We start from the raw sequence: 26899 nt of genomic DNA on the forward strand, positions 1-26899 counted from the left end.
TAAGTGCGGCGGATACGGCCTTAAGCAAAAACCTGGTGGGGAGACGGTCTGGTGGTTGGTCCTCGTGGTTGGTCGCTCTCGCAGAGCGCGGCCGCCCTCGGCTCCGTCGACGCTGCCCCGCGTCTTCGCCCGGCCCCGCGACTTTGGCGCGAACCGGTCCGACACCGCATCCCTTCCGATTAACGACGCGCGGCGGCGGCCATGGCGTCCTTCGCCGAGACCGGCGACCCCGAGGACGCGGCGCGCGCGTCGCTGGGGTCGGACGAGGGCGCGGGGAACCTCCACGACGACTTCCGCACGGCGCTGGAGAAGAACGCCGACATCCAGCCGAGCAAGATCGGCAAGCTCATCGCTCACGTGCCGACGCCGAACCTGAAAAAAGCGATCACGAAGAACCTGAAGCGGCCCGAGCGCAAGGACCGGGAGAACATCAAGGGCAAGGTCATCGACGGGAAGCACGAGCAGTACGTGCTCACGCTGGGCATGATGATGGGCATCCGCCAGACGTTGTTGAGCCAGGCGAACGACATCGACGCGGACACGGCGGCCGCGGCGCCGCGGCCCGAGGCGCTGGCCGTCGGGGACTTTTTGGAGTGCCGCAAGTACGTCTTCCCGCCCAAGGGCTCGTCGACGACGCCGCCCCACAGCCTCGCGCACACCTTCAAGTTCAAGGACTACGCGCCCGAGGCCTTCTCGCGGATCCGGGACATCTTCGACGTGCGGAAGACGGACTACATCACGTCCATCTGCGGCACGCAGTACTTTTTGAACTTCATCTCGAACTCCAAGTCGCAGCAGTACTTCTTCTACAGCCACGACGGCAAGTTCCTGATCAAGACGCAGACCCAGGAGGAGGTCAAGTTCCTCCGGCGCATGCTGCCGGCCTACTACGCGCACCTGAAGAAGCACCCGGGGTCGCTCATGACGCGCTACCTGGGCATGAGCCGCATCAAGTTCTACCACCTGCGGCGCAAGGTGCGCTTCGTCGTGATGCACTCGGTGCACCCGACGCCCCTCCACGTGCACCGGACCTACGACCTCAAGGGCTGCACGCACGGCCGGCGGACGACGGAGAAGGAGCGGGACCGCGACGTGCGCCTGGGCATCGGCCTGCACCTCAAGGACCTCGACCTGGTCGACGACGACTTCCGTTTGGCGCTGCGCGCGCGCCAGAAGGACGTGCTCCTGACGCAGCTGGCCTTCGACGTCGCGTTCCTCAAGTCGCAGAGCATCATGGACTACAGCCTGCTCATCGGCGTCCACGACCCGGCGCTCGACGACGACGGCGAGCGACGGCCCGAGCCGCCGGCGGACGCCGCCGCGGACGCGGCGCCCGCGCGCGTCGTCGTCGACGAGCCGGCGCCCCTGCTGCCCGACTTCTCCTGCGGCCTCGCGGGGCCACCGGCGGGCGACCCGGCGCCGCCGCTACCGGGCGCCGCGTCCTCCTCGACGCTCGGCCGCGCCGCGAGCGGCGACGAGAGCGACGACGACCCGGACGAGCACCCGCTGACCCTCGCCGAGACGGCCGAGGCCCACATCCAGCTCAAGCGCGCGTCGCGCGCGACGCCCGACGACGGCGGCCTCCGCGCGCTCAGCGACCGGCGGGACCTCGGCATCACCGCGACGGACGACGCGCTGCCGGGCGGCGCGCAGAAGACCTACTTCCTCGGCATCATCGACGTCCTCATCAAATACAACGCGAAGAAGCGCGCCGAGACCTTCGTGAAGACGTTCAAGGCGAAGCGCGAGGCCATCTCCTCCGTGCCCCCGGACGAGTACGCCGCGCGCTTCCTCCGCTTCTGCGAGGACGTCGTCCTCAAGGACGCCGAAGCGAAGTAGGCGCGGACCGCGCCGCGCGGCGGAATTTAGCGCCTCTGTCACATCTGGGTTTTTCGGGATGCACGGCTTCAACTTGTGGTTGTTGACTTTCAAGATGCCGTCGAGCTGGGCGGGCGAGCGGGGCCCGGGACCAGGCGTGTGCACGCGCGCAGCTCGACGAAAGGGCCGGATTGGCACGCAAACGCAGCGCGCACACGCGCCGCGAGCGATGCGACGAACGCTGACGCTGTGGCTCTTATCGCTGACGGGCGCGCGAGCGCTGCGGTTTCCTGAGAGACCAGCTCTCCTTGGGCTGCGGCGGACCGCGGCGGCGGCATCGCTGGCGTCGCTGGCCGCGTCGGGAGCCGTCGCAGCGCCGCCGGCCGGAGCCGCGCCGCCGGCCCCGCCGTCGCTCCTGGTCGCGTCGGGAGCCGTCGCAGCGCCGCTTGCCGATGCCGCGCCGCCGGCCCCGCCGTCGCTCCTGGTCGCGTCGCTCAAGCGGTCGCCGAGCGCGCAGGACGCGGCGCCGAGCAACAACGGCGGCTACTTCGACGAGGTGCACCCCGAGTTCGCCGTGGGCCTCGCGGTGCACTGGCTGCTCTGGGGCTACGCGCCGCGGCCCGTCGCGCTCTTCTACGACTTCGCCGGCGTCGCGCTCCTCGCGGCGGAGGGGCTCCGCGCCTAGGTTAGGCCTCCTCCTCCTCCTCGGAGTCGGTGTAGTCGTCGCAGGCCGGGAGGTCCTCGAAGGCCGTCGTGTCGACCTGGGCCTCGAAGCACGCGCCGTCGAAGAAGACGTCCTCGAAGGCGCGCCACGACTCCGGGCCGGCCGCGAGCTCGGCGTCCGTGAGGAGCGCGGCCTCGAGCTCCGCGACGATGCGCGCCTTGTCGAGGTGGACGCCGATGAAGACGGCCTCCGTCGCGCGGTCGCCGAAGGGCGCGCGCCACGCGCCGCGGGCCTCGAGCGCCGCCCGGTGCGCGCGGTCGGCCTCGTCCCACTCGGCCTCGGGCACGGCCGCGAGGTACGGCGGGTGCAGGGGCTCGAGGGAGAGCAGCTTGCAGGGGTATGACAAGAAGTTTTGCGAGCTTCACGTTGCACTCAACGAGCACGAGCGTGGTGCTGCTGCTTGCAATGCAAGTCCCGTCCAAAAACAAAAAACAAAAAACATGCCTAGGTAAACCCGCTCATCGCGGGCGACGCGCGGTCCGTCTCCGCGTCCGAGAGGCCGCCCGCGCGCGCGGACTCGGGCCGGTAGAGGCTCGCCGCGTCGTCGTCCGAGAGCCCGCCGATTTCGGAGTAGTCCGGCGTCGCGAGGAGCTGGCGCGGCGTGCAGGGGACGATGGCCGTCCAGGGCGAGTCGTCGTCGCCGCCGCCGTCGCGCGCGCGCGGCGTGTCGAGGAGCCCCGCGTCGAGCGAGCCGCGCGGCTTCGCCGGCGCGGCCGCGGCCGCGACGAGGCACACGCCCGCGACGATGACCGCCGCGCCGCCGCCCGTCCACGCCGCGCCGGCGCCGAGGTCGCCGCGGAGCGCGTCCGCCGCGAAGCCCAGGGGCACCGTCAGGTTCAGCGCGACCGTCGCGAACGTCGGCGACGTGAGCACGACGGCTTTGGCCCAGAGCAGGTCCGCGACCACGTTGTCCAGCAGGCCCTTGGCGACCACCCAGCCGACGAGCACCGGCCGCGCGACGAACGGCGCGGCGCACGCGGCGCCGTCCCGGAGCGCGCAGTACGCGCCGAGCGGCGCCGCGAAGAGCAGGCCGTTCCACAAACCCATGAACCCCAACAAATCCCGCGCGTCGCCGCCCCCGGCGACGCGCGCGACGAGCGTCGTGTAGGCGCCGCAGAGCGCCGCGGACGCGACGGCGCACGCGTCGCCCGCGAGCGACCGCGCGCCGCCGCCGCCGCCGTCGCCGGCGGACACGAGGCCCGCGCCCGCGACGCAGCAGGCCACGCCGCAGGCCTTGGGCCAACTCGCGTCCTCGACGCCCGCGAGCGCCGCGCAGAGGAGCGCGAACGCGCCCGCCGTCGACGACAGCGCGGTGCTCGAGCTCACGGACGTCCGCGCGAGCGACGCGTTGTAGAGGAGCTGCGCGCCGACCCATAAGGGCGCGAGCGCGAGGCCGCCGCGCGCCGGCGACATCGTCGTGTCCCGCCGCGCGCGCGGCGCCGCGTCGCCGCGCCGCCGCGCGAGGCGCGGGACGAGGTAGACGACGAAGAGGGCGTTGCAGGCGTAGGTGAGCACCATCGGCGACACGCGCTCGTGCTCGACGCGCTGCACGAGCACGGACGAGAAGGTCCAGATGACGCAGACGGCCAGGATCATCGCCAGGCCCGCGACGAAGGGGCGGTCGACGAGGGCCATCATCTTGTGGTAATTACGGCGCAGGGTAGGTGTGGGGCGACGAGGAGGGGACCATCATCTTGGGGGCGACGAGGAGGGGACCATCATCTTGTGGCAAATAATTTTTTTTGCTTGACATCGGCAACGCGGCTTCATCGTGGGGACGATGGGGCCCCCATCGAGCTTCGCGTCGTTCCAGAGGCAGAGCACGTGCGTCGCCTTCTGCTTCCTGACGCGCGAGCTGCCGCTCCAGAGCGAGCTCTGGTACGAGTTCTTCCTGGAAGCGGCGCACAAGGGGCTGCCCTTCGTCGTCTGCGTCCACAACAAGGAGCCCGTGCGCGCCGACTGCAGCCCCGCGCACCGGGCGCGCCACTGGTTCCGGGAGCGCTGCGTGCGGCGGCCCGTGGAGACCTGGTGGGGCAACATCTCGCTCGTGCGCGCGACGCTCTGCCTCTTCCGCGAGGCGATCGCGCGCGAGCCGCGGACGACGCACCTCTGCCTGTTGAGCGAGGCCTGCGTGCCCCTCGCGGGCTTCGAGGCGATTTCGGGCGCCGTCGGCGCGCGGGACCGCACGACCTTCGACGTGCGGCCGCCGAACGAGAGCTACGACCGCTGGGGCCACCTGGCGGACAAGACGCTGATCCGGCCGCAGAACCGGTGCAAGCAGAGCCAGTGGTTCGTCGCCCACCGGCGCGACGCGGACTGGTTTCTGGCCAACGACGCCACGGACCGCTGGGGCGAGCCGCCCTTCGCGCCCGACGAGCACTACTTCATCTCCCTGCTCAAGGAGCGCGGCGTCGACTTCGCGGACGCGAAGACGACGTTCAACGACTGGGCCTGGCGGCCGCGGTTCCCCCACAGCGGGCCCGGCCCCGTCGCGCGCCAGGCGCGGCCCCACGTCTTCGACCGGGTCGACGCGGCGACGGTCGCCGCGCTCCGCGCGGAGGGGTTCCTCTTCCTCCGCAAGGTGCGGGCGGACACGGTCGTCGAGCTCGACCTCCCCGGCTAGGCGGTCGCCGCTTAGACGACGAGCGCGCGTCAGAAGATGTGGGTGATGAACTTGAGGAAGCGGTCGCGGTACGCGTCGGGCGACACGCAGGAGCACTCCCTGTACTTCCCGAGGCCCTTGGTGACGATGTTGATGTCGGTCTCGATGTGCTTGCGGATCGTGTACTTCTGCAGGATGTCGATGATGCCGAGGTAGTAGAGCTCCCGCGAGCCGTCCTCCGCCAGACCCTCGATCGCGACGTCGAACGGCGCGGGCGGCCGGTCGTCGTGGCCCGCCTTCGACGGCGTCGCCGCGGGCCGGCCCGCGTCGTCCTCGTCGTCGTCGAGGCCGCCGGCGGCCACCCCGCCGTCGCCCGGCGGCGCGCCGCGGAACGAGCGCCGCGCGGATTCCGCCGCGACGGAGAGCGACGACGGCAGCCGGGAGAAGTGGCGCGAGTTGAACTCGGAGAGCGCCTGCGTCGACTGGCCCGCCGAGAGCGACGGCCGCGGGCTCGAGTCGTGGGGCGGCTGGGGCGCCGCGTCGCCCGCGGGCGAGAGCGCGCCCGCGGCGCCGTTTTTGGGCGTAAAAATGCCCACGAGGAGCGAGTAGTCCATGACGCCGTGGCGCGCGAGGAAGGCCGCGTCGTGGCGCGCGCTGTCCAGCAGCGCGTCGGCCTTGGCCTTGTCGACCCGCAGCTTCACGCGCCGGTCGAGCGCGTCGCGGTCCTTGAGCACCTTGTCCTCGGCCTTCGCGGACCGGTTGAAGAGCGACCCCTTCAGATCGAACTGGGTCATGCGGCTCGACGTGTTCGCGCCGTAGATGGAGCTCATGACCACGAAGTGGACCTTGCGCCGCAGGTGCTTGAGCTTCGTGCAGTGCAGGCCGTAGAAGCGCGTGAGCAGCGACGCGTTGCCGTTGGGGAAGAACGACGCGGCCGCCGCGGCCGCGTCGTCGTCCGGCCGGACCGCGTGCTTGAGCAGGTGCTTGTAGTAGCCCGGCAGCAGCTTCAGGAGAAAATCCTTCTCGTCCTGGCGCACGGTCTTGATCATGAAGACGCCGTCGAAGCTGTAGAAGAAGAACTGGCCGCTCCGCGAGTTCGCGATGAAGTCGATGAAGCTCAGGCCCGAGCACAGACTCTCCAGGTACAACTCCGGCGTCACGCCCATGAGCGCGCGGATCCGCGAGAAGACGCAGGGCGCGTAGTCCTTCGCCGTGAACGCGTGGCGCATCGCGTGCTCCGGCGTGAGGTCGCTCCCGCCCGGCGGGAACTTGGTCTTGATGGTCTCGGCGCAGGCCGCGTCGAAGGAGTCGGGCAACGCGCCGTGGGCGTACTCGACGCTGCGCTGGATGCCGAGCTGCATCGTGTAGGACAGCGTGTACTGCTCGTGGCGGCCGTCGATGACCTTGCCCTTGGGCGGCTTAATCCGCCGCGTGGGCTTCTTGATGTGGCGCCGGAAGAACTTGCCGATGCGCGGCACGCGGTGGGGCCGGTGCTTCTCCGGCAGCTCGTTGGACTTGGCGATGGCCGTCGCGGCGTCGCCCGTGACGTCGAGCGTGCCGCGCGCCTTCTCGCCGTGGACCCAGGCCGTGCCGCGCGCGTTCCAGCCGCCGCCGCGCGGCGACTCCTGGCCCTCGGCCTTGCGCTCGTCGCTCGCCTCGCCGTCATCCTTGGCGCCGGGCGCGTCCGTGGACAGGAGCGCGACGTTCTGCTGCCAGGCCGCGGGCGGCGACGCCGCCGCCGCCGCCATGGCCTATAACTGAGCGACCGTCCGGTCGCCCGCGGCGCGGCGAGAAGGGTGCGGCCAGGCGCGGCCGCGTCACGTCGATCGCGCGACCGCGGGGCGGGGAAACGCCGATCGACGACGACCGCGACGTCGAAAGCGGCGGTCGACGGCTCGACCACTCCGTCTTTTTTGACAGCGAGGCGAGAGTCGAACTTTACCAGTCGGGCCCGCCGGCGCCGGGGGTGCTCGCGCGCGCGCGCCCGAGGGATGGCTCCGCCAAGCCGATGGGTCACCTTGCCGTCGTCGCAGCGACCTGCCTCTGCCACGAAGCCTCGCCTCCCGCTATTTTCACCGGACTCGAACGCATCATCCCGCAGCCCGGCGAAATTGCCACAAGAAACTTTTGCTGCACGAGTGCTGCCTTCTCGGCAGGGCAGCGCAATGCGGCGCGCGCGCGCGCTGGCCATCGCTGCAGCCTGCGTGCAAGCAATCACAGGCAACAACGACGCGGCACCCGCTCGTCGCGGCCCGCTCGCCGTGCTGCGGCGCGGCGCGTCGCGGCTCAACCTACGACGACCGCAGGCCGTCGCGCCGCGCGCCGCCATGCGCCGCGCGGCGCCGCGCGCCGCCGCGGAACGCGCGCCGCCCGCGCCGCGCGCCGCCACGCGCCGCGTGGCGCCGCGCGCCGCCGCGGAACGCGCGCCGCCCGCGCCGCGCGCCGCCGCGCCGCCGCCGCGGAACGCGTCGTGCGCCGCGCCGGCGGCGCTCCGGTTCTCCCACATCGCGAAGAACGCCGGCACGACGATCGAGGACGTCGCGCGCGCCGCGGGCGCGTGCCTCGGCCGCTTCGCCGGCCACCACGACGCCACCGCGAGCTGTCCGACGTGGCACGTGCCCCCGCGGCGCGCGGCACACCACTACTGCGGCAAGGTCGTCTTCTGCGTCGTCCGCGAGCCCGTGTCCCGCTTCCTCTCCGCGTTCCGCCACAACTTCCACCGCCTGGCGAAGCGCCGGCGGGACGACGCGCCCTGCACGCGCCAGCACCTCGAGGACTTCGTCGTGCGGTCGCTGCGGCGGGGCAACGAGACGGCGGGCTTCCGCGCGAAGAACGTCTCGAGGGGCCACCCGCTCGGCTGCCACCTGCTCGCGCAGACCGCGTACCTGCACGGCGGGCTGGGCGGCCAGGGCGGCGCCTGCGGCTGCGCGCACGCGCTGCGCCTGCCGACGCTCGCGGCGGACCTGCGGCGGCTCGAGGGGCACTTCCGCGTCCGGCTCGGCGACGTCGACGCGGAGCGGAGGAACGCGAAGGACGGCTGCGGCCTGACCGCGGCGGACCTGAGCCGCGCGTCGCGGCGGCTCGTGGAGGAGGCCTACGCCGAGGACGCGGCCATCTACGCGCGCCTCGCGGCGGCCACCTACGACCCCGCGCGGCCCTTCGGGTAAACCACACGACGATGCAGTCTTCACGAATCTCTAAAAATCCGACAATCCAAGCACGGCAGCCCCGACTGGCCGCAATGGAGGAGCTGTCGCGGCCCCGGCGGTCCCGGCGACTTGCCGCCGCTGTCGTCGCCGTCGCCGGCGCCCTGGCCCTCGCCGCCGGCGTCGCCCTCTACGGCCCCGGCGCCGCCGCGGCGGCGTTGACGACGACCCTCACCGCCCTCGCGGACCCGCCGCCCTACGACGGCGGCAGCAATAGTAACGCGGGCACGCCCAACGACCGGCCGGCGCCCGACGCCGCGTCCAAGACCTTCCAGAACAAGGTCAAGCTCGCCAAGATGCTCGAGGCGGTGAACGTCGAGGGCCACTGCGAGAAGACGCCCTACGCGTTCTGCGAGTACGCGGGCTGCAAGGTGTTGAAGGCCGGCGGGCTCGCGAGCTGCTCCTGCGCGGCGGTCATGGAGCAGAGCGTCTACCTGAACCTCAACCGCACGTCGGGCTTCGCGTCGTTCCTGCTGGCGCACAGCGACTACTTCGTCGACGCGGTCTCCCACTACGCGCGGGGCGAGTGGGGCGACAAGGAGCTCGTCGACCTCGTCTGCGACGCCATGCGCACGCAGGAGTCGGACCACGCTCTCTTCCCGTCGCTGTCGCCGGACCTCATCTCCTTCCCCCACTGGTCCGCGGACCGGAACCCCTACAAGGGGTTCGCCGACGACAAGGAGGCGACGTGCGAGAGCGGCGAGCTCGTCGTCGCGTCCTGCATCGGCGCGCCCTGCTTCTTCGACTCGCGCGACTCCGTGGGCAACCTCAACGCGACGTGCTACTGCGCGACGCTGCCCTTCGCGTCGACGTCGATCACGATCCAGAGCTCCTTGGCGTCGACGAAGCGCTACGCGGACAAGGAGGCGCTCTGCGGCCTCTTCGACTCGGGCAAGTGCGCGCTGAACGCCGACGACGGCCTCCACGGCTGGTTCGGGTCCGCGGACCTCACGGCCGTCGACAAGCTCAACATGAACCTGCTCGCCGTCGACGTCACGTCGATCAGCCCCATGATCGCGCCGGAGGAGAACATGTGCCGCGGCGCCTTCAAGGTCGTCGACTTCGACGGGTCCGTGACCACGTCCCGCGTCGTCAACAGCGAGCGGCCCTTCGACAAGGTCGACGGCGGCGACAGCTCCTAGGCCGGCGGGCCCAGTATTGCCTTATCGCTCGAGAGCGCTAATCGCCGCGCGCAACAGCTCGGCGCCGGACCCGTGGTGGCCGGCGTCTGCGTGCGCCAAGGCCTTGGCATAGGCTTCCTTCAGAACGAGCGCCTTCGTGTTCCGCGCCTTGGTTTCCATAGTCCCGAGAGCCGTCGTGTGATGACCGCAGGGGCACCTTTGCATGTTCACGGTCGCCCGCAGCCCATACCGCGGTCGACCCAATTCACCCGAGAAGCTGACGCTGTTGACCCAGGTAGGAAGTCGATTCATTGAAATTGGACAAACATTGCCGGGCTCGTCCGTCGGGGCCTCGCCGGACCCCGGCGCGAAGCGGAGATCTTCAGCAGATAATTTCTTAGAGCGACTTTGGGCGCCAGACACTAACGTCACGTCCCATAGATTCATCTTTTGACCCATATTCACCACCCATAATAGATACGCTTCGCCCCAAGGGATGCAATGCTCGCGTTTCGTCGCGACGTTCGCAGCGGTTGTCAGCTCGAGGAACGTCGCTGGTAGCTCGCGGATCGTCGAGAGTCCCGACGCCATGTCCGTGGTGAAGCGGAACATGTTGGGTGCGTCGGCGTCGTCATCGTACTGGTCCGCGTGGCGCGTGCGCCGCAGCGCGAATTCCTGCATGCCCGCGGACGTCTTCGCCAGCGACCACGGCGACGGCGTCTGCCATCCCAGGCAGCGGCAGCCGAACGCCGCGATGCCGAGGAGGGTCTTCTGGGGAATTGCCTGTCCGAAATCGCGGCGGCCGATCAGCTCGACCAGGCCGAGCTCGAGTGACCGGCACCCTGCACTGAGACGGCAACATCGCCCTAATTGGGCGCGCTTACATCCATCGTCGTCGTCGCGGCGGGCTGCCCGGCGGCCGGCGCAGAGGAAGTGTCGGGCGCGGCGGCATGGCCCTAGATGACGCCTTCCATGCGAAATGGAAAGAGCAGCGGTGGGTACAGACCGCGCGATCAGGCGATTTCGAGGGATGCATCAGAGACATGGGCGTCAACGCGGCCGTTTCCAAGGTCGTCAACTTCGCGACGGCGGTGAAACCCGGGAGCGAATATACCCTGAAAGTCGTCGACGGTGCGCCGCTCCCCGTCGGGCGCCTCCCCGCGACACGACGCGCGTCCCTAGGTCAGTTCATCCGAATCAAACATTACATGATGTCGGACAAAGTGGGCGTTCCGAGGACTCTCGGCGACACGACCCCGGTCGAAGTCGTAGGCGACGACGGCCGCAAAGTAATGAGCGTCGCCTATGTGAAGGAGGGCGGCGTCATCGAGACCAAGAACGTCTACGTCGACACACCGGAGTTGATCGGCTTCTCCACATACGAAATCGCCGAGGACGGCAAAACGATGAAGAACACGATCACCTCCCGGAACGGCATCAGCTTCACGATGACGTTCGTCCCCGCGGAAGCGCCGACGGGCTGGTTCTCCTGAGGGGTGTCCGCGGCAGCTCTTTTCGCGCGGGCGTCCTTCGGGGACATCGCGGGGCGCGTCGAAGCCGTCGAGGGCTCGCCCCGCCGGCCCCAGCCCGCGCGCGGGGCTCGTCTCGGCGCTTTCAAATTCAAGTTTAACACGCCTCCAGAAGTGTCGGGCGCGGCGACTCGCACGACGTCAATGTATCGGCAAGTTGGCTGGTTGCCGCGCCCCGAAATCACGATGATGCGCAGGATGCTGTGCCTCGTCGGGCTGGCCTGCGCTCGGCGGCGCGTGGACCGGCGCGACGCGCCGCCGCCGCCGGACCGCGCCGCCGCCGCCGACGCCGAGACGCGGCGCGCGCCGCGGGCGCTGAGCGCCGACGACCACCTCGTGACGGACCTGCCCGGGCTGCCCGAGGGCCGCCTCGCGAGCCGGCACTGGGCGGGCCTGCTCGACGCGGGCCGCGGGAGCGCGCAGCTCTTCTACTGGCTCTTCGAGGCGGCGGAGGCGCCGGCGTCGAAGCCCCTCGTGCTCTGGCTCAACGGCGGGCCCGGCTGCAGCAGCATGGACGGCCTGTGGTTGGAGCTCGGCCCGCTGCGGCTCGCGGAGCTCGGCGGCGGGTCCTACGACGTCACCGTGAACCCCCACGGCTGGCACGAGGCGGCGAACGTCCTCTTCGTCGACCAGCCCTTCGGCACGGGCCTGAGCTCCGGGTGCCGGACGTCGTGGGCGTCGGACTGCTGCCGGGACGACGACGAGATCTCCTCCGCCATGCACGCCTTCCTGCTCAACTTCTTCGACCTCCACGCCGACAAGTTCGTGAAACAGGACGGCGCGAGGGTCGACTTCTTCATGGCCGGCGAGTCGCACGCGGGGCACTACGTGCCGCACCTCGCCAAGTACGTCCCTGCGTGGACACCAAATCTTCAACCCGACTTCAATGTGCGCGTATGCGACAGTTTTGACGCGAGGCTTTCTGCCGTGCTTCGAGAACTCCACGAGAGCAATCGATTCGTCCAAAAATCAGCCGAATCGACTTCGATTTGACCGAGCTAGAGAATTCTGAAGTTTGGTCAGGACCACCCAAACCAGTGGTTGAATTCCACACAGGTACGTCCTCGACCGCAACGGCGAGGCCCAGAACCGCGTCATCTCGCTGGCGGGCCTGGCCATCGGCAACGGCTGGACGGAGCCGCGGTACCAGTACGCGGCGACGGAGGTCGCGCACGGCTTGGGCCTCGTCTCCGACGGGGCGGGAAAAGCGCGCGAACTTCCCAAAGGCTCCTCGCTCGGTCGTTTTCCACCCGTTTCGGCCGATGTTTGGACGAGCGATCATCCCTCGGAGCACGCGTGGATGCTTTCTCCGGAGCGCGCCGGAACGCTCGCATGGAAGCGACGTCGAATCGCCCTCTTTCCCGCGCAGGTCTCCGAGGGCCAGGCGCGGACGCTCGCGTCCAAGGAGCGCCAGTGCGTCGCGAACCTGGACCGGGGCGTCTACAACTCGCGCGTGTGCTTCGACCTCCTCGACGACGTCGTCGCCGACAGCGGGTCGAGGAGCCGCGCGCGCGTGTCCATGTACGACGTCGGCCGCTGGGAGCCGCCGGGCGCGGAGTTCCCGCCGGGCCACAAGGCGCTGGAGCGCTACCTGAACGTGCGCGCCGTGCGCCGGGCCATCCACGTGACCCACAGCGCGGCGTTCCTCGAGTGCACGGACCCGCCCTACGACGCGCTCTCGAGCCGCGACGGCGTCGGCGTGTCCGCGGAGCTCGCGGCGGTGCTCGACGACCCCCGCCGCACGGTGCGCGTGCTCTTCTTCAACGGCGTCCGCGACCTCGTCTGCAACCACCTGCGCACGGAGACCGTGCTCGAGAAGCTCGCCTGGGCCGGCGCGACTTCGTACGCGCGGTCGGGCAAGCAGGTCTGGTACGTCGGGTCGTCCGCGGCGCCCGCGGGCTACGTCAAGAACGCCTACGGCCAGCTCACGTACCTCGCCGTGCTCGACAGCGGCCACATGGTGCCCATGGACGCGCCGGCGCGCGCGTTGGACATGATCGACCGCTTCGTGCGCGGCGCGTCGCTCGGCGACGCGTCGCAGTCCATCTCGACGACCGCGGGCGGCGCGGACCCGGGCTGCGCGCCGGCGCCGCGCCCGACGCCGCGGCCGTCGGGGCGGCCGACGCCCGGGCCGACGCCGCGCCCGACGGCCGCGCCCGCGGTCTCCGCGGCCGCGGCGCGCCCGGAGCCCGGCGCGCGGTCCTGCACGGCGGACTGCCTCCGCGACGCGCGCGTCCAGGCCGTCCTCGCCCTCCCGCCCGTGCTCTGCCTCGCCCTCGCCGCCGTCCTCGCGGTCTGCGTCCGCTGCTTCCGGTCGCGCGCGCCGCCCCCGCCCACCGCGCACGCGCCGCTCGCCCAGGACTCCGACGACGAGGACGCCCGCGGGGCGCGGCCCGCCGACGACGGCCTCGACGCGCAGGACGGGCTCAAGCCCCACCCGGGGGCCGAGGTGCTGTAAGGGAGGGGATCGAGTCGCGATCGTGATCGTGTCGCGGCGCCGGGGCGGGCGACCCCCGGCGCGATCTTGCCGCGGGCGTGCGGCTCGCGAAGCTCGGGATCGGCAAGACCTTCGACTGTAACCATGGCTCGTACTGCTGTCCTCGCTCTCGCTCTCGGCTCGGCTTCGGTACGGATCGGCGTCCGGATGCCGCCGGGGCGTGCGGGGCGCGCGCGCGGCGGAAAACGAGCCCCGGGGCGCCCGGCGGGCCGTCCGACGCGCCGGGCGTCGCCGACGGCGCGAGAGGCTGCCGGCGAGCGACGCGCGCGCCGCGACCCCCCCGCGCGCGACCCCGACGCGCCCCTCTCCTAGGCCTACGTCGCGCCGGCGGTGTCCAAGCCCGCCACGGCCCTCAACGGCAAGCAGGAGATGGTCGAGCTGGCCGAGGCGAACCCCGACTTCCTCGGGTCGACGATCGGCTTCTGGGACCCCTTCAACCTCATCGCCGAGGGCGACTTCTGGGGCCTGGGCAACGAGGCGACGATCGGCTACCTGCGCCACGCCGAGATCAAGCACGGCCGCGTCGCCATGGCGGGCTTCCTCGGCTTCTGCCTCCAGTCGCTCCCCATCGTCGCGGGCGACCACATCCTCAAGCCCTACAGCGGCTACGTGTCCAACGTGTCGCCCCAGGAGCAGTGGGAGAACGTGCCCGCCATCGGCAAGCTCCAGATCCTCGTCCTCGTCGGCATGCTCGAGTCGTACGGCGAGGGCGCGGGCTCGCCCGAGGGCTACGTCCACTACTGCTCCGGCGGCCTCCCGGGCTACTTCCCGCCCATCTCCGGCAAGGCGGGCTTCGGCCAGGTCGGCTTCAACCTCTACGACCCCTTCAACTGGTTCCCGGAGACGTCGCCCGAGCAGAAGGCGCGCGGCCGCCAGGTCGAGATCAACAACGGCCGCCTCGCGATGCTCGGCATGTTCTCCCTCCTCTCCGAGTCCGCCGCGCCCGGCGCCGTGCCCCCGCTCACGCTCCTCAACTACATCGTCGAGGCCAGCGGCATCACGGGCCTCTCCGTCGACCTCCCGCTCTCGCAGCTGCCCCTGTCGCCGCTCGACGACTACACGCTGAAGTTCATCTCCTCCTTCCCCTCCGCGGGCACGGGCGGCCTCGGCGCCGCCTGGTCCCAGTTCGACATCTTCTCCAGCCTCCCCTACTGGAACTAGGCGCCGCGGCCGACGACCCCGCGACGCCGCGCGAGGAGGAGCGGCGCGAGGAGCGCTTGCCCGCCGCCGGGGGGCGCCCCCGGCGGCTCTAACGACTCGCACCACCCGCCTATCTCGAAGGGGCGCGCGGCGCGGCGCGCGGTCGAGCGCGTGCGGGGGCGAGCGCGCGCGCGAGGACATCTCAAAGGCCTTCTCAAGTGACCGTCATGGCATCTCCGCGGAGGCGTCGGAGGTGGTGCCAACTCCACTTGGCACTCCAGCCCGCGCCGCGGCGTCGACGGCTTCGCGCGCTCCGACGCGCCGCACACGTCGCAGCGACGCGCACGCGCCGTCGCGCACGCAATCGACAGCTTCGCGCGCCGCGACCGCGCGCGTCGGCAGCGGCAGCGACTCGCATTCCAAAATCACATCGCACAACCATGCTCAACTACCGCGACGCCGTGCTCGAGCGCGCCGACGCCGCGCTCTACGACGCGCCGAACTGGCTCAACGACCGCTGCATCCACTTCGGCTTCAAGCTCCTCGAGGACGACCTCGGCGATGCCGCGGCGTCGGTCGCGCTGCTGGATCCCGCGGTCTACAGCTTCATGATGCTCCAGTGCGACGACGACGACGAGTTCGCGGACCTCGGCCGCGGCCTGGCCGCGCGCGGCGGCGGCCCGCCGGCGGTCGTCGCGACGGCCGTGAGCGACGCGGACGCGCTCGTCGTCGGCGGGTCGAGCCACTGGAGCCTCCTCGTCTACTGGGTCGCGGAGGACCGCTCCGCCCACTACGACTCCCTGGGCCACCCGAAGAACGCGCGCGCCGCCGAGGCCGCCGCGGCGAAGCTCGCCCGGTGCTTCGGCCGGCGGGCCGCGGCGCCGGACCACGCGCGGACGCCCCGGCAGACGAACGGCCACGACTGCGGCGCCTTCGCGCTCGCCGTCGCCGGCGCCGTGCTCCGCGGCGACGCGCAGCTCGAGGCCGTGACGGCGGACGCCGTCGCGGACCTGCGCCGCGACCTCCGCGCGCGCGCGGCCGCCATGCTAGACGCCGCGTAACTTTTACGCCCCGGCCGTCCGCGGCGCGAGCCAGTTCGCCTCGAGGTCCCGGGCGCCGAAGGCGAAGGGCGAGAACGGCCCGCCGCGGTCGGCGTCGAAGCACGCGGCGCAGGGGCCCTCGACCCACGGCGCGTCCCGCGCCTCCGCGGCGTCGCGGAAGCGGCCGAGCTGCACGTCGACCATGGCGACCCGGACGTGCGCGGCGACGAGGTACGCGCCGAAATACTTTTCGATGTTCCAGGCGCCGAAGCGTCGCTCGACCTCGCTCGAGGCCGTCGCGTTTTCCAAGAACGCGCCCGCGCCGATCCACACGTCCATCGCGGCGCGCGGGCCGACGACGAGCTGGTCCGGCGTCGTCGGGAAGCGGAGCGTGTTCGCGACTTTGCCGTCGTCGATCGCGAGGAAGCGGCGGCTGGACTGGAACTGCTTGGAGCACACGGCGAGCGCGTCGTCCGGGAGGGCCAGGAGCGCGGGCACGTCGAGGGCGTTGCGGTAGGACAGGTCGACGCGCGACTTGATCACGTGGGAGAAGCTCGCGTTCGCGTCGGCCTCAACGCGCGCCATGAGGCCGTAGGCGGCGACGAGGTTGCGCCACTGGCCGTTGGCCAGCGCGCCGCGGCCCGCGGCCTCGACGGCGACGGCGGCGGCGCCGTGCAGCGCGCCGAGCGTCCGGCGCCACTCGGCGACGGCACCGGCGGGCTCGACGGCCGCGAAGACCGCCGCGGCGCAGGAGCGCGCGACGGGCGCGACGATCGCGCGGTCCAGCTCCGCCGCGCGCGGCCCGAAGCCGCGCCGTTCCAAGGGACCGGCCAGCAACACGCCCACGAGCGGCAGCCGCGCCGCGCGCGCGCGCGCGACGACGGCGCGCACCGACGGCCGCTCGGCGCCGACGAGGCACGACAGCGCGACGGCGGCAACGCTCCACCGAGGCAGCAGTCGTGTCATCTCATCATAGCGGAGCCGAGGCTGCCCCGAATGTTAAAGTGCAACATTCACACGAAATGGAAACCAAATTCAACCACGGGAACCAAAACAGGCTGTTAAAAGCCGCCCCTCGGCCACACGATGGACATGGCTGCCGCTCCGCGCAAGTCGAGCGACGCGGCGGGCCGGCGGGAGGCGGAGTCCGCGGGCGACGACGGCGAAGAGGAGGGCCCCGCCGTCGCCGTCGAGACGGCGCCGAAGAAGCGCGGGCGGCCCAAGAAGGTGCCCGAGGACGGCGAGGCGCCGAAGAAGCGCGGGCGGCCCAAGAAGAATCCCGACGCCAACGGCGCGGCGGCGCCCCCCGCGCCGACGTCGCCGTCGCGCGCCGGCGCGCCCCCGGCGGCCGCGACCATCTACGCGCGCGTCCGCCGCGTCCGGGCCCCGCCGCGCCGGCCGCTCCGCGCCCGCCCGCCCCGCGCGACCGCCCCGCGCGCGAACAACACCAGACCCCCCCCTGCGTACCGTAGGTCGTCGCGGCCCGACCACGCCCCGGACCCGGCCGTGCCCGCGCAGCCGCCGCGCGTCGAGAAGCGCGGCAAGAAGGTCGGGCCCTGGCTCCAGAAGTGGATCGCCGAGGACCCGACGGCGTCCATGGAGCGCTACAACGAGCTCAAGCTCAAGGGCAAGGAGGGCCAGGCCGTCATCAACAAGCTCCGCAAGGAGTGGACGCCCAAGTGCGGCGGCGCGGGGAGCCCCAAGGCGCCCGGCGCGTCGCGCGGCGGCGACGGCGACGCGGGCCCGGGCACGGCGGACCCCACGTCCATCCTGCACCTCGCCGGCGCGCGCGCGTCCCAGGACGGCGAGCTCGACCGGGGCATCGCGGCCAAGGACGCGAAGCGGACGTCGCTCGAGGACGGCGTCGTCGAGAGCCGCTACGCGGTCAGCGACCTCGAGACGCAGCTCAAGCGCGCGAAGATCCTGCTCAAGGACAAGGAGAAGGAGCTCGAGCGCGTGCGGAGCGCGAAGAAGGAGGACGAGGCGCGCAAGGCGAGCCTCGAGCGACGACCCGCGGACGAGCCGCTGCCCGGCGTCTACTACGACGTCACCGCCGCCGCCGCCGTCGACGGCAAGATCGGCGAGGTCGCCGCGCGGGCCGACGGGCCCGTCTACGTGGGGCTCGCCAAGGGCCTCGCCGCGGCGCAGAAGCGCTACGCGCGCCACAAGGGCCGGGCGGCCGAGAAGCGCGACCCCCCGACGATGCTCCTGCTCCACGAGCTCGCGGGCGCCGAGGACGCCGCGCGGCTCGAGGCGGCCGTAAACGCGGGCCTCGAGGCCCGCAAGCCCAACGCGGTCTGGGAGAAGGACGCCGACGACGGCTACGGCGCCGACGGCGCCGCCGACGCCGCGACCGCCGGCGGCCACTTCCTCTACGTCCTGTACCGCCCGCGGGTCTAGGCGCCGCGTCGCGAGCCCCCTCCCGCGGCCCCCGCCCCGCGCCCCCGCGCGCGCGCCACTCTCCCGCGCCGAAAGGACCCCGCCCCCGGCGCCACAGCGCCCTTGCGAACACACTGGGCTCCTCCTTTACGGATGTTGATGAACTCTTGCGGGCCTCATTGAGCCTTCGTTGAAGGCGCCGATCTGCGGCTGGCTCACGGCGACCTTGATCTTGCGACCTGCTTCGTCGCCGAGCGGTTCGCGGCAACGCCGATGGCTTCGAAGAAGCAGGCGTCGCAGCCGACGAAGAAGTCCAAGCCGGGTAAGAACGGCGCGACGAAGAAAGCCCACCAATCCGACGCGGCGCCGCCCAAGCAATCCCGGGCGGCGAAAATCGGGGCCGCCGTCGCCGTCGCCGTCCTCGCCGTCGCCGCCGCCGCCGCCGGTCCCCTGCGCGGCGTCCTGGACGACCTCGGCGACCTGCGCGGCGCCGCCGAATCCCTCGCCTGCGCGGCGGCGGGCGCGGGCTGCGGCGGCGGCGGCGAGCCCGCGGGCTGCGGCGTCGTCGTCGCGCCGCGCGCCGCGCGGTGGGCGCTGCGCGCGGCGTTTCGCGCGGCGGGCGGCGAGCTGCTGCTCGTGGACCCGAGCCGCGTCGGCAACGCGAGCGCCGACAGTGTCGGCCTGCTGCGCTACGGCGCCGTGACGCGGCTCGCGCCGGGCGCGAACTCGGCGGCCGTCGACGCCGCGCTGCTCGCGCTCGACGCCGAGTGCGCCCGGGGCCGCAAGTGGAGCGCCGGGTCGCCGCGGCTCGAGGCCCTGCGCCGGGTCTACGCGGCCGCGGCGTCGAAGAAGGGCCGCGCGGCCGCGCCCGTCGCCGCCGACGACCTCGAGGCGCACCGGGCCTCGCTGCGGGCCGTCGGCGCGGACGTCGACGCGCGGGGCCTGTGGGCCGACGAGGGCTTCTTCGCGTCGGCGGCGGACGTTCCATGGGGCGACACGCCCCTGCTCCGGGCCGCGCGCGACTGCGACGCGCGCGCGACGCGCGCGCTGCTCGCGCTCGGCGGGGCAGCAAAAGGGTGCGACATGCCCAACTTCAAAGGCTCCTCTCTCGGCCGTGTTCCACTCGTTTCGGCTGACTTTTGGACGAGCGATCATCTCTCGGAACGGTCTCGAAGCGTGGATGCTTTTTCCGGAACGCGCGCGCGCGGCACACTCACGTTGAAGCGACGTCGAATCACCCTTGTGCTGCCCAGGCGCTCGGCGCGGACGCGGCGGCGACCTACGACCGCCGGGGCTACCGCGCGCTGGACCTGGCGCTGCGCTGCGAGTCGCGGAGCCTCTTCGCGACGGCCAAGGAGGTCGTCGACGGCTGCGGCGGCGCGTGCGTGAACTTCGGGGAGCGGCCGCCGCCGGACGGGCTCAACGGGCTGCACCGCGTCCTGCTCAAGTGGGCGTCGGCCTACTTCCCGACGCGCCCGGCGCCGAGCCCCTGGAACTCGCTGGCGAAGATGTTCGTCGACGCCGGCGGCGATTTGTTGGAGCCCACGCGGACGGCCGCGCGCGAGACGCCGCTGCACGTCGCCGTCAGGGCAGGACAAGAGAGCGAAATTCCCAACTTCAAAGGCTCCGATCTCGGCCATTTTCCACTCGTTTCGGCTGATTTTTGGACGAGCGATCATCTCTCGGAACGGTCTCGAAGCGTGGATGCTTTTTCCGGAACGCGCGCGCGCGGAACACTCACGTTGAAGCGACGTTGAATCACCCTTGTGCTGCCCAGGTCGCCGTCGGAAAACGGAACCTCGAGGGCGCGGCCATGCTCCTCGACAGCGCGCCGGACGAGGACGTGCGGCGCGCCATGCTCGCGGCGCGGGACGGCGTCGGCGGCTTCGCGCCCCTCGCCGTCGCGGCGAGCTGGCGCAACTGGGCCATCACGGTGCCGCGGCTCCTGGCGGCGTCGCAAGACTCCGCCGAGCCCGTCGACGCGCGGCTCCGGACCCAGGCCCTCGACGGGGCGCCGGCCTGCGCCGTTTCGCTGCCGGGCTACGACGAGCTGCGGGCGGGCTACCCGCTGCTGGCGACGGGCGACGCGCTCGCGGACTGCGGCTTCCTCGGGAACGTGGTCGAATTGCTGTTGAACGCGGGCGCGGACCCGTACCTGCGCGACGACGCCAACCGGACGGCGCTCCACGACCTGCACCCGTTCCTCGTGCCCGACGGCGACGCCCGGACGGACGCGCCCGACGCGCGGCGCGCGCGGGACGCGCTGCGGCGGGCGCTCGGCGCCGGCGGCGCGCCGCTGCTCGCGGAGTCGCGCGCCGCGCGCGAGCTCTGGCACGCCGACTTCGGCGCCGCGACGGCCGGCGGCGCGAAGCTCGACGGGCCCGGGGACGGCTGCGACGCGCGCGTGGCCCGCGGCGCGAACCTCGCGGACTTGGGCGGCTTCGTGGACGCGGGCGCGCCCGCGCTCTTCGCGGGCGCGCTCGACGGCACCTGGGACGGCGCGCGCCGCGAGTGGGCGAACCGGACGCGCCTGCTCGAGACGCACGGCGGCGCCCACGTGCGCGCGGGCGCCATCCCCTACGCGTCCGCGTTCCGGTCTCGCGAAACCGTCGCGTCGCTGCGCGACGCGCTCGCGGCCGCGGCCGCGGACAGCGCGGTGGCCCTGGGCCAGGCGCGCGCGGGCGCCGCGGCCGACGCGCCGTCCTACGTCTTCGAGCAGATCCGCTGGGACGGCCGGCCGGGCGACCACCCCTTCCAGAGTTTGTTGAAGGACAACGTCGGCGCGCTCCCGCTGCTCGACGGCGGCTACGCGGTGCACAACGCGCAGTTCTACGCGGGCGACGCGCTGAGCGGCGCGCCGGCGCACTACCACGCGCACGCGCTCAACGCCCTCGTGCGGGGCCGCAAGCGCTGGCTCCTCTTCCCGCCGAAGCACGCGGCGTACTCGAAGCTGCCCGCGGCGGCCTGGCTGGAGAAGGGCCGCGTCGAGGCGCTGCGGCGCGCGGGCGTCGACGTCCTCGTCTGCACCCAGCCGGAGGACGCGGCGCTCTACGTGCCCTCGGGCTGGGGCCACGTCGTCCTCAACCTCGAAACGAGCGTCGGCGTCGCCATGGAGTTCCACAAGGACGGCGAGCTCACGTGGTCCTTCGAGGACCGCGCGGCCGACGCCGTCGCCGCGGACCGGCGGCTGTAATGCGTGCGGAGGCTGTTCGCGCGCGTTTGTCGCGTGGAGGTCAACCTCCGATTCAAAATGAAGAGATGTTGAGGCAGAGCGAGAAGCAAGCAATGGGTTGCAGCACGCTCTTGTTGCTGCTCGCCGCCGCGCGCGGCTGGGTGCCCCCGCTCCGGTGCGGTCCCGGTTCGGCCCTGGGCTTCGCGCGGCGCCGCGCGCCGGCCCTGGACCTGCGGCCGCTGCCGCCGCTGGCGCCGAGCGTGGAGCGCGAGTTCGTCACGGAGGACAGCGACCTGTCGATCAAAGACCGGTCCGTCGTCATCGTCACGACGGCGTCGCTGCCCTGGATGACGGGCACGGCCGTGAACCCGGCGCTGCGCGCGGCCTACATGGCCGGCGGCGGCTACGGCGACGTGACGCTCATGCTCCCGTGGATGGCCGACGGCGGCGACCAGACGGCGCTCTTCGGCGCGTGCCGCTTCCCGGAGCCCGCGGCCCAGGAGGCCTTCGTGCGGGCCTGGATCGCCGAGAACGCGCCGGACGCCGTGGGGCCCGACGGGTCGAGCTCCCTGAAGATCGGCTGGTACCCGGCGCGCTACGCCGCGGGCCTCGGCAGCATCCTGAATCTGGACGACATCACGTCCCACATCCCCCGGGCCTGCGACGACGTCGTCATCCTCGAGGAGCCGGAGCACCTCAACTGGTACCGCAACGGGCCCCGGTGGACGTCGCGGTTCCGCCACGTCGTGGGCGTCGCGCACACGAACTACGAGGCCTACGCGACGCTCGAGTCGCGCGACGGCCGCGTCGGCTTCGACGTCCTGGCGGAGCGCGTCTTCACGGAGACGGTGACGCGGGCCCACTGCGACGTCGTCGTCCAGCTCAGCGCGACGCTCCGGCCGCTGCCGCACTCGCGCGTCGCGAACGTCCACGGCGTCCGCAAGCCCTTCCTCGACGTCGGCGCGGCGGGCGGGCCGCCGGCGTTCCCGCCGCGGGGCGGCGACGCGCGGTGCTACTTCCTCGGCAAGGCCATGTGGGCCAAGGGCTACGACCAGCTGCTCGTCTTCCTCGGCGACGGCGCGGCGGACGCGGACGCGCGCGTCGACTGCTACGGCGGCGGCCCGGACCTCGACGACATCGTCGCCAAGTCCAAGATCCTCGGCGTCGGCCTCGACTTCCGGGGCCCCGCGGACCACGCGGACGCGAACGTGTTCGGGGCGTACGACGTCTTCGTCAACCCGTCGATCAGCGAGGTGCTCTGCACGGCGACGGCGGAGGCGCTGGCCATGGGGAAGCGCGTCGTCATCGCAAAGCACCCGTCGAACGAGTTCTTCTACCAGTTCGACGGATGCCACGCGGTCGCGCCGGGCGACGCCGCGTCGTTTCGGAAAGAGCTCGCCGCGGCGCTCGCGGCCGCGGAGGACGACCGGGCGCGTTATCTCCCGTCGTCGACGCCGGTGCGCGTCGTCCCCGACGCCCTGCGGCCCCTGACCTGGGACGCGGCGACGGAGCGGCTCGTCGGCGCCGCGGCGCTCGACGCGCGCGCGCCGCCGGCGCGGTTGGCGCTCGCGTCGCTCGTCATGCACAGCTACCACTGGGGCATGACGGCGTCGCCGTTGGCCCTCGATCTATGGCTCACGATCTCCGGCGCGGGGCCCCACACGCCCTGGGCCGAGTGGCGGGGCCAGCTCTTCTCGAACGTCGGGCCGGGAGTTTCGGGAGACGGCGACGCGAAATTCGAGCGGCGGCTCCGGAGCGCCATCGCCAAGGCCGCCAAGGGTTTAGGCGACGCGAACCGCCTCGCGGACGTCGTCGCGGACCGCGTCGCGAAGCGCGAGACGCGGAGCCTCGTGCGCCACCTCGGCCCGCGCATGGCGCCGCGGAAGCGGCGGAAGCTTCCGTCCGCGCTGCCGGACGCCGGCGCCGCGGCCGCGCCCGCGGACCCCGCGGCGACGACGCCGCGGACGACGGCGTCGGCCCTCACGGAGGACCTCGCCGAGGACGCGAGCCTCTTCTTCGAGGCCGACGAGGTCTCGCTCGCGGGCGACGGCGGCTACTTCTCCGAGGCGCGGTGGCCCCGGACCGCGCGCGCGTGGCGCCGCGCGCGCCGCGCGGCCCGCGACGGCCCGGCGTCCTGGCTCGAGCCGCCCTCCGACGCGCGGGCCCGCGACGCGGACCTGCCCAAGTCCCTCGCGCGCGCGGCCGCGCGCGCGACGGACGCGCTCCGCCGCGACCTCGCCTACTCGTCCGTCGTCCGCGGCGACGGCGGCGACGACCGCGACGGGCGGGGCGCCAAGGACGTAAGCTAGCCGTCGCGGGGTTCCTAGTCTGCTAGGTTGGGGGAGCGTCTGCGCCTCCTGAGGCCCCGAGTCCTCGCGTCATTTCCCTTTCGAGCTTGGCGTGGAGCAGGCCCCGGAACTCGCTCGCCTGCAATTCTTCTTCGTATTCCTCGCTTTTGAAGATAGAAAAGCTAAGTGCAGCCAGCTGCCCTGTAACCTTGTCGAATGACAGGACCACCATTGTGTTAGTCTCGTCATTGACGTCCAAAAACAGATGGCCATAGGGAAAGTGCACACTTCCATGTCGATTCTGATCATTGGACTCAAACTCGTTGATACTGGCTTCAAGCGCGTCGAAGCTTGCCACCTTGCAGACAGCACCATCGCGTTTTCTCGTGCAGTAGAGGTACGCGCACGGGTCCCACGAGTCTACGAACTCGTGAGATCTTCCTCTCCTTTCACATTCTTGAGACTCCAGTAATATCGGCGCCATGGCTGCATGACCAGGAGCGTCCGCTGAAACTTCGAACACGTAGGTGGCCATTCGATGAAACGGATCACCAGGACGAAGTTCGGCATCGGGCACGCAATTCAAACGCTCAAACACGACCGTCCGTAGACCAGAGTCTTCATGGAAGAACGCCCACGCGAAAGTAAAGTCGGACATGGCTGGGCGATCATCACTCGGATTCGTCGCCTGCAAGGATTGCAAGGCTTCGTCCATCGAAGATGGTAACAACGATCGCAGACGTGCATGCTGAGCCACGATTTGCTTGTCGCTCGACAGATCAACGGATCGCGTCGGCGGCGTGCTTGAAGGCGAGGGCACGGTCGCCCATGCTCTGGCGGGCGCACATTTCAAGGCGGAGTAGATCGACAGAGGCGAGGAAGCCGCAGACTTCGAGCCGCGGCGCGTCCGCCAGCGCTTGCCAAAGGACCGCCGGTCGCGCGCGCGGCCGTCGCGTCGCGGGCGCGGCCGCTGACGAAAATTGCGCGAGTGCCATTTGTTCTCGTGGGCAGATAGAGGGCAGTCAGTCCCCGTCTAATTGCGCGCATCGGCCGACCGCGGGAGAGGCAAGATCTCTGCAAGTGCCGGCGTGTTGCTGTAAGCTTAGGCACGGCAGACCGTCGCCGATGCACGGATCCTCGATCGCAACGCGCGGCGCCACCAACGCCCCCACCGCCCGCGCCGAGCCGATCCAACCGACACGTTTAGGCCTTGCGCGCGACGTAGGTCTTCGCGCGGTCCTCGATGCGCGCCTTGACGTCCGCGAGCGTCGGCGGGAGGCGGAGCGTCGCGGCGGGCCGGCCGAGGTCGCGGCGGTTGATGGCGTCGAAGTGGACGTTCTTGACGCCCTTGAATTCCTTCCGGATGTTGATGCGGTCGTCCTGGTTCGACATCTCGCGGTCGACGGCGTCGGACGTGAGCCAGGCCTGGTGCTTCGTGATGCGCTCGTTGTGGGCGAAGATCCAGGACCGCGTCGCGTCGTCGATGCCCGCGAGCCACTGGACGGCCTCCGCGGGCATGACGTCGATGGGCGACTGGCGCACGAGGAGGCCCGACTTCTCGCGCTTGTCGCGCTCGATGTTCTGCGTGATGTTGTCGATGCGCAGCCCGTCCAGCACGCGGGCCTTGGTCATGCGCCGCTGCTTGGCGGTCTGCGTGCCCCCGGGCACGACCTCGCTCGACCGGTTCGACGCGCACTTCTCGTCGACGCGGTGGCTCAAATCCTCGAACATCTGCTGGAACTCCTGCTCCACGTCGGGCCCGAAGGCGAGCTGGCGGCAGAGGGCCTCGGGCACCATCTCGTCGAACTTGGCCGCGCAGCTCGAGCAGAAGGTCGTCTGGCTCTGGCACCGCGGGCACCGCTGCCAGCTCCCCGCGCCCAGGATCTCCTTGTGGATGTCGAGCTGGTTCGCCCGCCGCTGGCGCCGGCCCGTCGCGTACTTGGCGCCCTCGATCTTCTGCTGCTTCTTCCGCGCGCCGATGCGCGCGCGCCGCTCCGTCGACACGCCGGGGCTGCCCTTGGGGGCGCCCAGGCCCCCCCCCTGGGTGGACCGGCCGCTGCCGCCGTTCTGGAGGCTCGCGGGCAGCATGGAGTTGCGGGGGGTCGGGCTGTCGGGCGACAGGGCCGGCGACCCCAGCTGCTCCGACGCGCTGTCCGCCTCGCTCATGTTCAGGGACGGCATGGCGTCCCCCGGGGCTCTCCCGAAATGCGCGCTAGAGAGAGCCGGGGAGGGGTTTTGAGCGGGTCTGTGATGCCGTCTCAACTCTTTAGCCTAGACGGCGCCGCGGTCATGCGGAGGAACGCGCCGGCCCACTCCGCGGCGACGTCGCCGGCGCGGTGGGCGTCCGGGTACTTGGCCCGGATCTCGCCGACGGCGCGCGCGTGGACGTCGTCGTCCGTGGCGAGGGCCACCGCGAGGCGCACGTAGTCCGCCGCGTCGCGCGCGACGAAGTCCGTCAGGTTCATCTGGCCGTAGATGGACATGGCGTGGCGGCCGCGCTCCAGGGGGCCCGGGAGCACGACGAGGGGCACGCCGTTGGAGAGCGCGTCGAGGGCCGTGAGGCAGCCGCCGTAGGGGTACGTGTCGAGCGCGACGCGCGCGTTCGACAGCGCGTTCACGTAATTCCAGTAGTCGACGACGCGCAGCCGCTCCAGGAGGTGCGCGCGGTTCCGGGCGCCCGCGCTCGCCCGCAGGCGCCGGAACATCAACGACGTGAGCTGGCGCTGCGGCTCGGAGACGACGGCGACGACGCCCGTCGGGTCCGCCTCGAGGACGTCCAATAAGATGTCGTCGAAGAGCGCGTGGACCTTGAAGAGCCGCCCCAGGATCAAATACAAGGCGCCGCCGGGGTCCCGCTCGAGCAGGTCGCCCCGGGGCTGCCGCTCGAGGGCCTTGATCTGGAACGGCGCCGTGTTCACCCACGACGCGCGCACCAGTTGCTCCGCGTAGTGGTCCGAAGCCCCGTCGACCTCCGTGTCGAGGCCGAGGAAGTAGTCGACGCTCGCGAGCCCCGTCGTCACCGGGTGGCCCCTGGTCTTCGCCGTGCTGGCAGCCGTCCGTCGCGTTCCGGTCGAGCATGCACCGGAAGCGGCGCCGGAGCTCGGCCTCGGCGGCGTCGCCGCGCGCGAGCAGCGCGCGCCGCGCCTCCGCCGCGAGGGACGCGGCCTCGCCGGCGACGCAGATTTGTGTGGATTCGCAGAAGGCGCGCGCCGCCGCCTCGAGCTCGGCGTGCACGAAGTCGACGCAGAACGGCGCCGCGCCGGTCTCGTCGCAGGCCTCGCGCGAGTCGACGCGGTAGATCGCGTCGCCGGCGGCGCGGAGCGAGAGGAGGACGAGTAGGAGGTGTTTCATCTTCTGAAGGGCTGCCTGCGATGCATTACAGC

At 71.7% G+C, this 26899-nt stretch overlaps 6 protein-coding genes across 6 annotated transcripts; 4 read left to right on the plus strand and 2 right to left on the minus strand.

Moving 5' to 3' along the window:
* Nucleotides 1-201: 201 nt before the first annotated feature.
* AURANDRAFT_23649 (hypothetical protein) lies at nucleotides 202-1038 on the plus strand (the record flags this gene model as incomplete). The annotated part of the gene is made up of 1 exon (XM_009036773.1): nucleotides 202-1038. A coding segment is annotated over one exon (837 nt), but the record flags the coding sequence as incomplete, so codon positions are not given.
* Nucleotides 1039-5163: 4125 nt separating this feature from the next.
* AURANDRAFT_71221 (hypothetical protein) lies at nucleotides 5164-6892 on the minus strand (the record flags this gene model as incomplete). The annotated part of the gene is made up of 1 exon (XM_009036868.1): nucleotides 5164-6892. One exon carries the CDS (start codon nucleotides 6890-6892, stop codon nucleotides 5195-5197), a length of 1698 nt encoding a protein of 565 aa, XP_009035116.1.
* A 1493-nt stretch (nucleotides 6893-8385) lies between these two features.
* On the plus strand, nucleotides 8386-9492 carry AURANDRAFT_62809 (hypothetical protein; the record flags this gene model as incomplete). The annotated part of the gene is made up of 1 exon (XM_009036774.1): nucleotides 8386-9492. The coding sequence occupies one exon, from the start codon at nucleotides 8386-8388 to the stop codon at nucleotides 9490-9492; it is 1107 nt and encodes a 368-aa protein (XP_009035022.1).
* Nucleotides 9493-11345: 1853 nt separating this feature from the next.
* On the plus strand, nucleotides 11346-13017 carry AURANDRAFT_2660 (hypothetical protein; the record flags this gene model as incomplete). Its single annotated transcript, XM_009036489.1, has 3 exons — nucleotides 11346-11845; nucleotides 12057-12186; nucleotides 12370-13017. Coding segments are annotated over 3 exons (1278 nt in total), but the record flags the coding sequence as incomplete, so codon positions are not given.
* An 8324-nt stretch (nucleotides 13018-21341) lies between these two features.
* Nucleotides 21342-22766, plus strand: AURANDRAFT_23035 (hypothetical protein; the record flags this gene model as incomplete). The annotated part of the gene is made up of 1 exon (XM_009036775.1): nucleotides 21342-22766. A coding segment is annotated over one exon (1425 nt), but the record flags the coding sequence as incomplete, so codon positions are not given.
* Nucleotides 22767-24719: 1953 nt separating this feature from the next.
* AURANDRAFT_62811 (hypothetical protein) lies at nucleotides 24720-26867 on the minus strand (the record flags this gene model as incomplete). Its single annotated transcript, XM_009036867.1, has 3 exons — nucleotides 24720-25728; nucleotides 25794-26561; nucleotides 26599-26867. 3 exons carry the CDS (start codon nucleotides 26865-26867, stop codon nucleotides 24720-24722), a joined length of 2046 nt encoding a protein of 681 aa, XP_009035115.1.
* Between the last annotated feature and the right edge of the window lie 32 nt (nucleotides 26868-26899).

This window comes from Aureococcus anophagefferens (assembly GCF_000186865.1).
Source record: "Aureococcus anophagefferens unplaced genomic scaffold AURANscaffold_5, whole genome shotgun sequence".
Taxonomy (NCBI): domain Eukaryota; class Pelagophyceae; order Pelagomonadales; family Pelagomonadaceae; genus Aureococcus; species Aureococcus anophagefferens.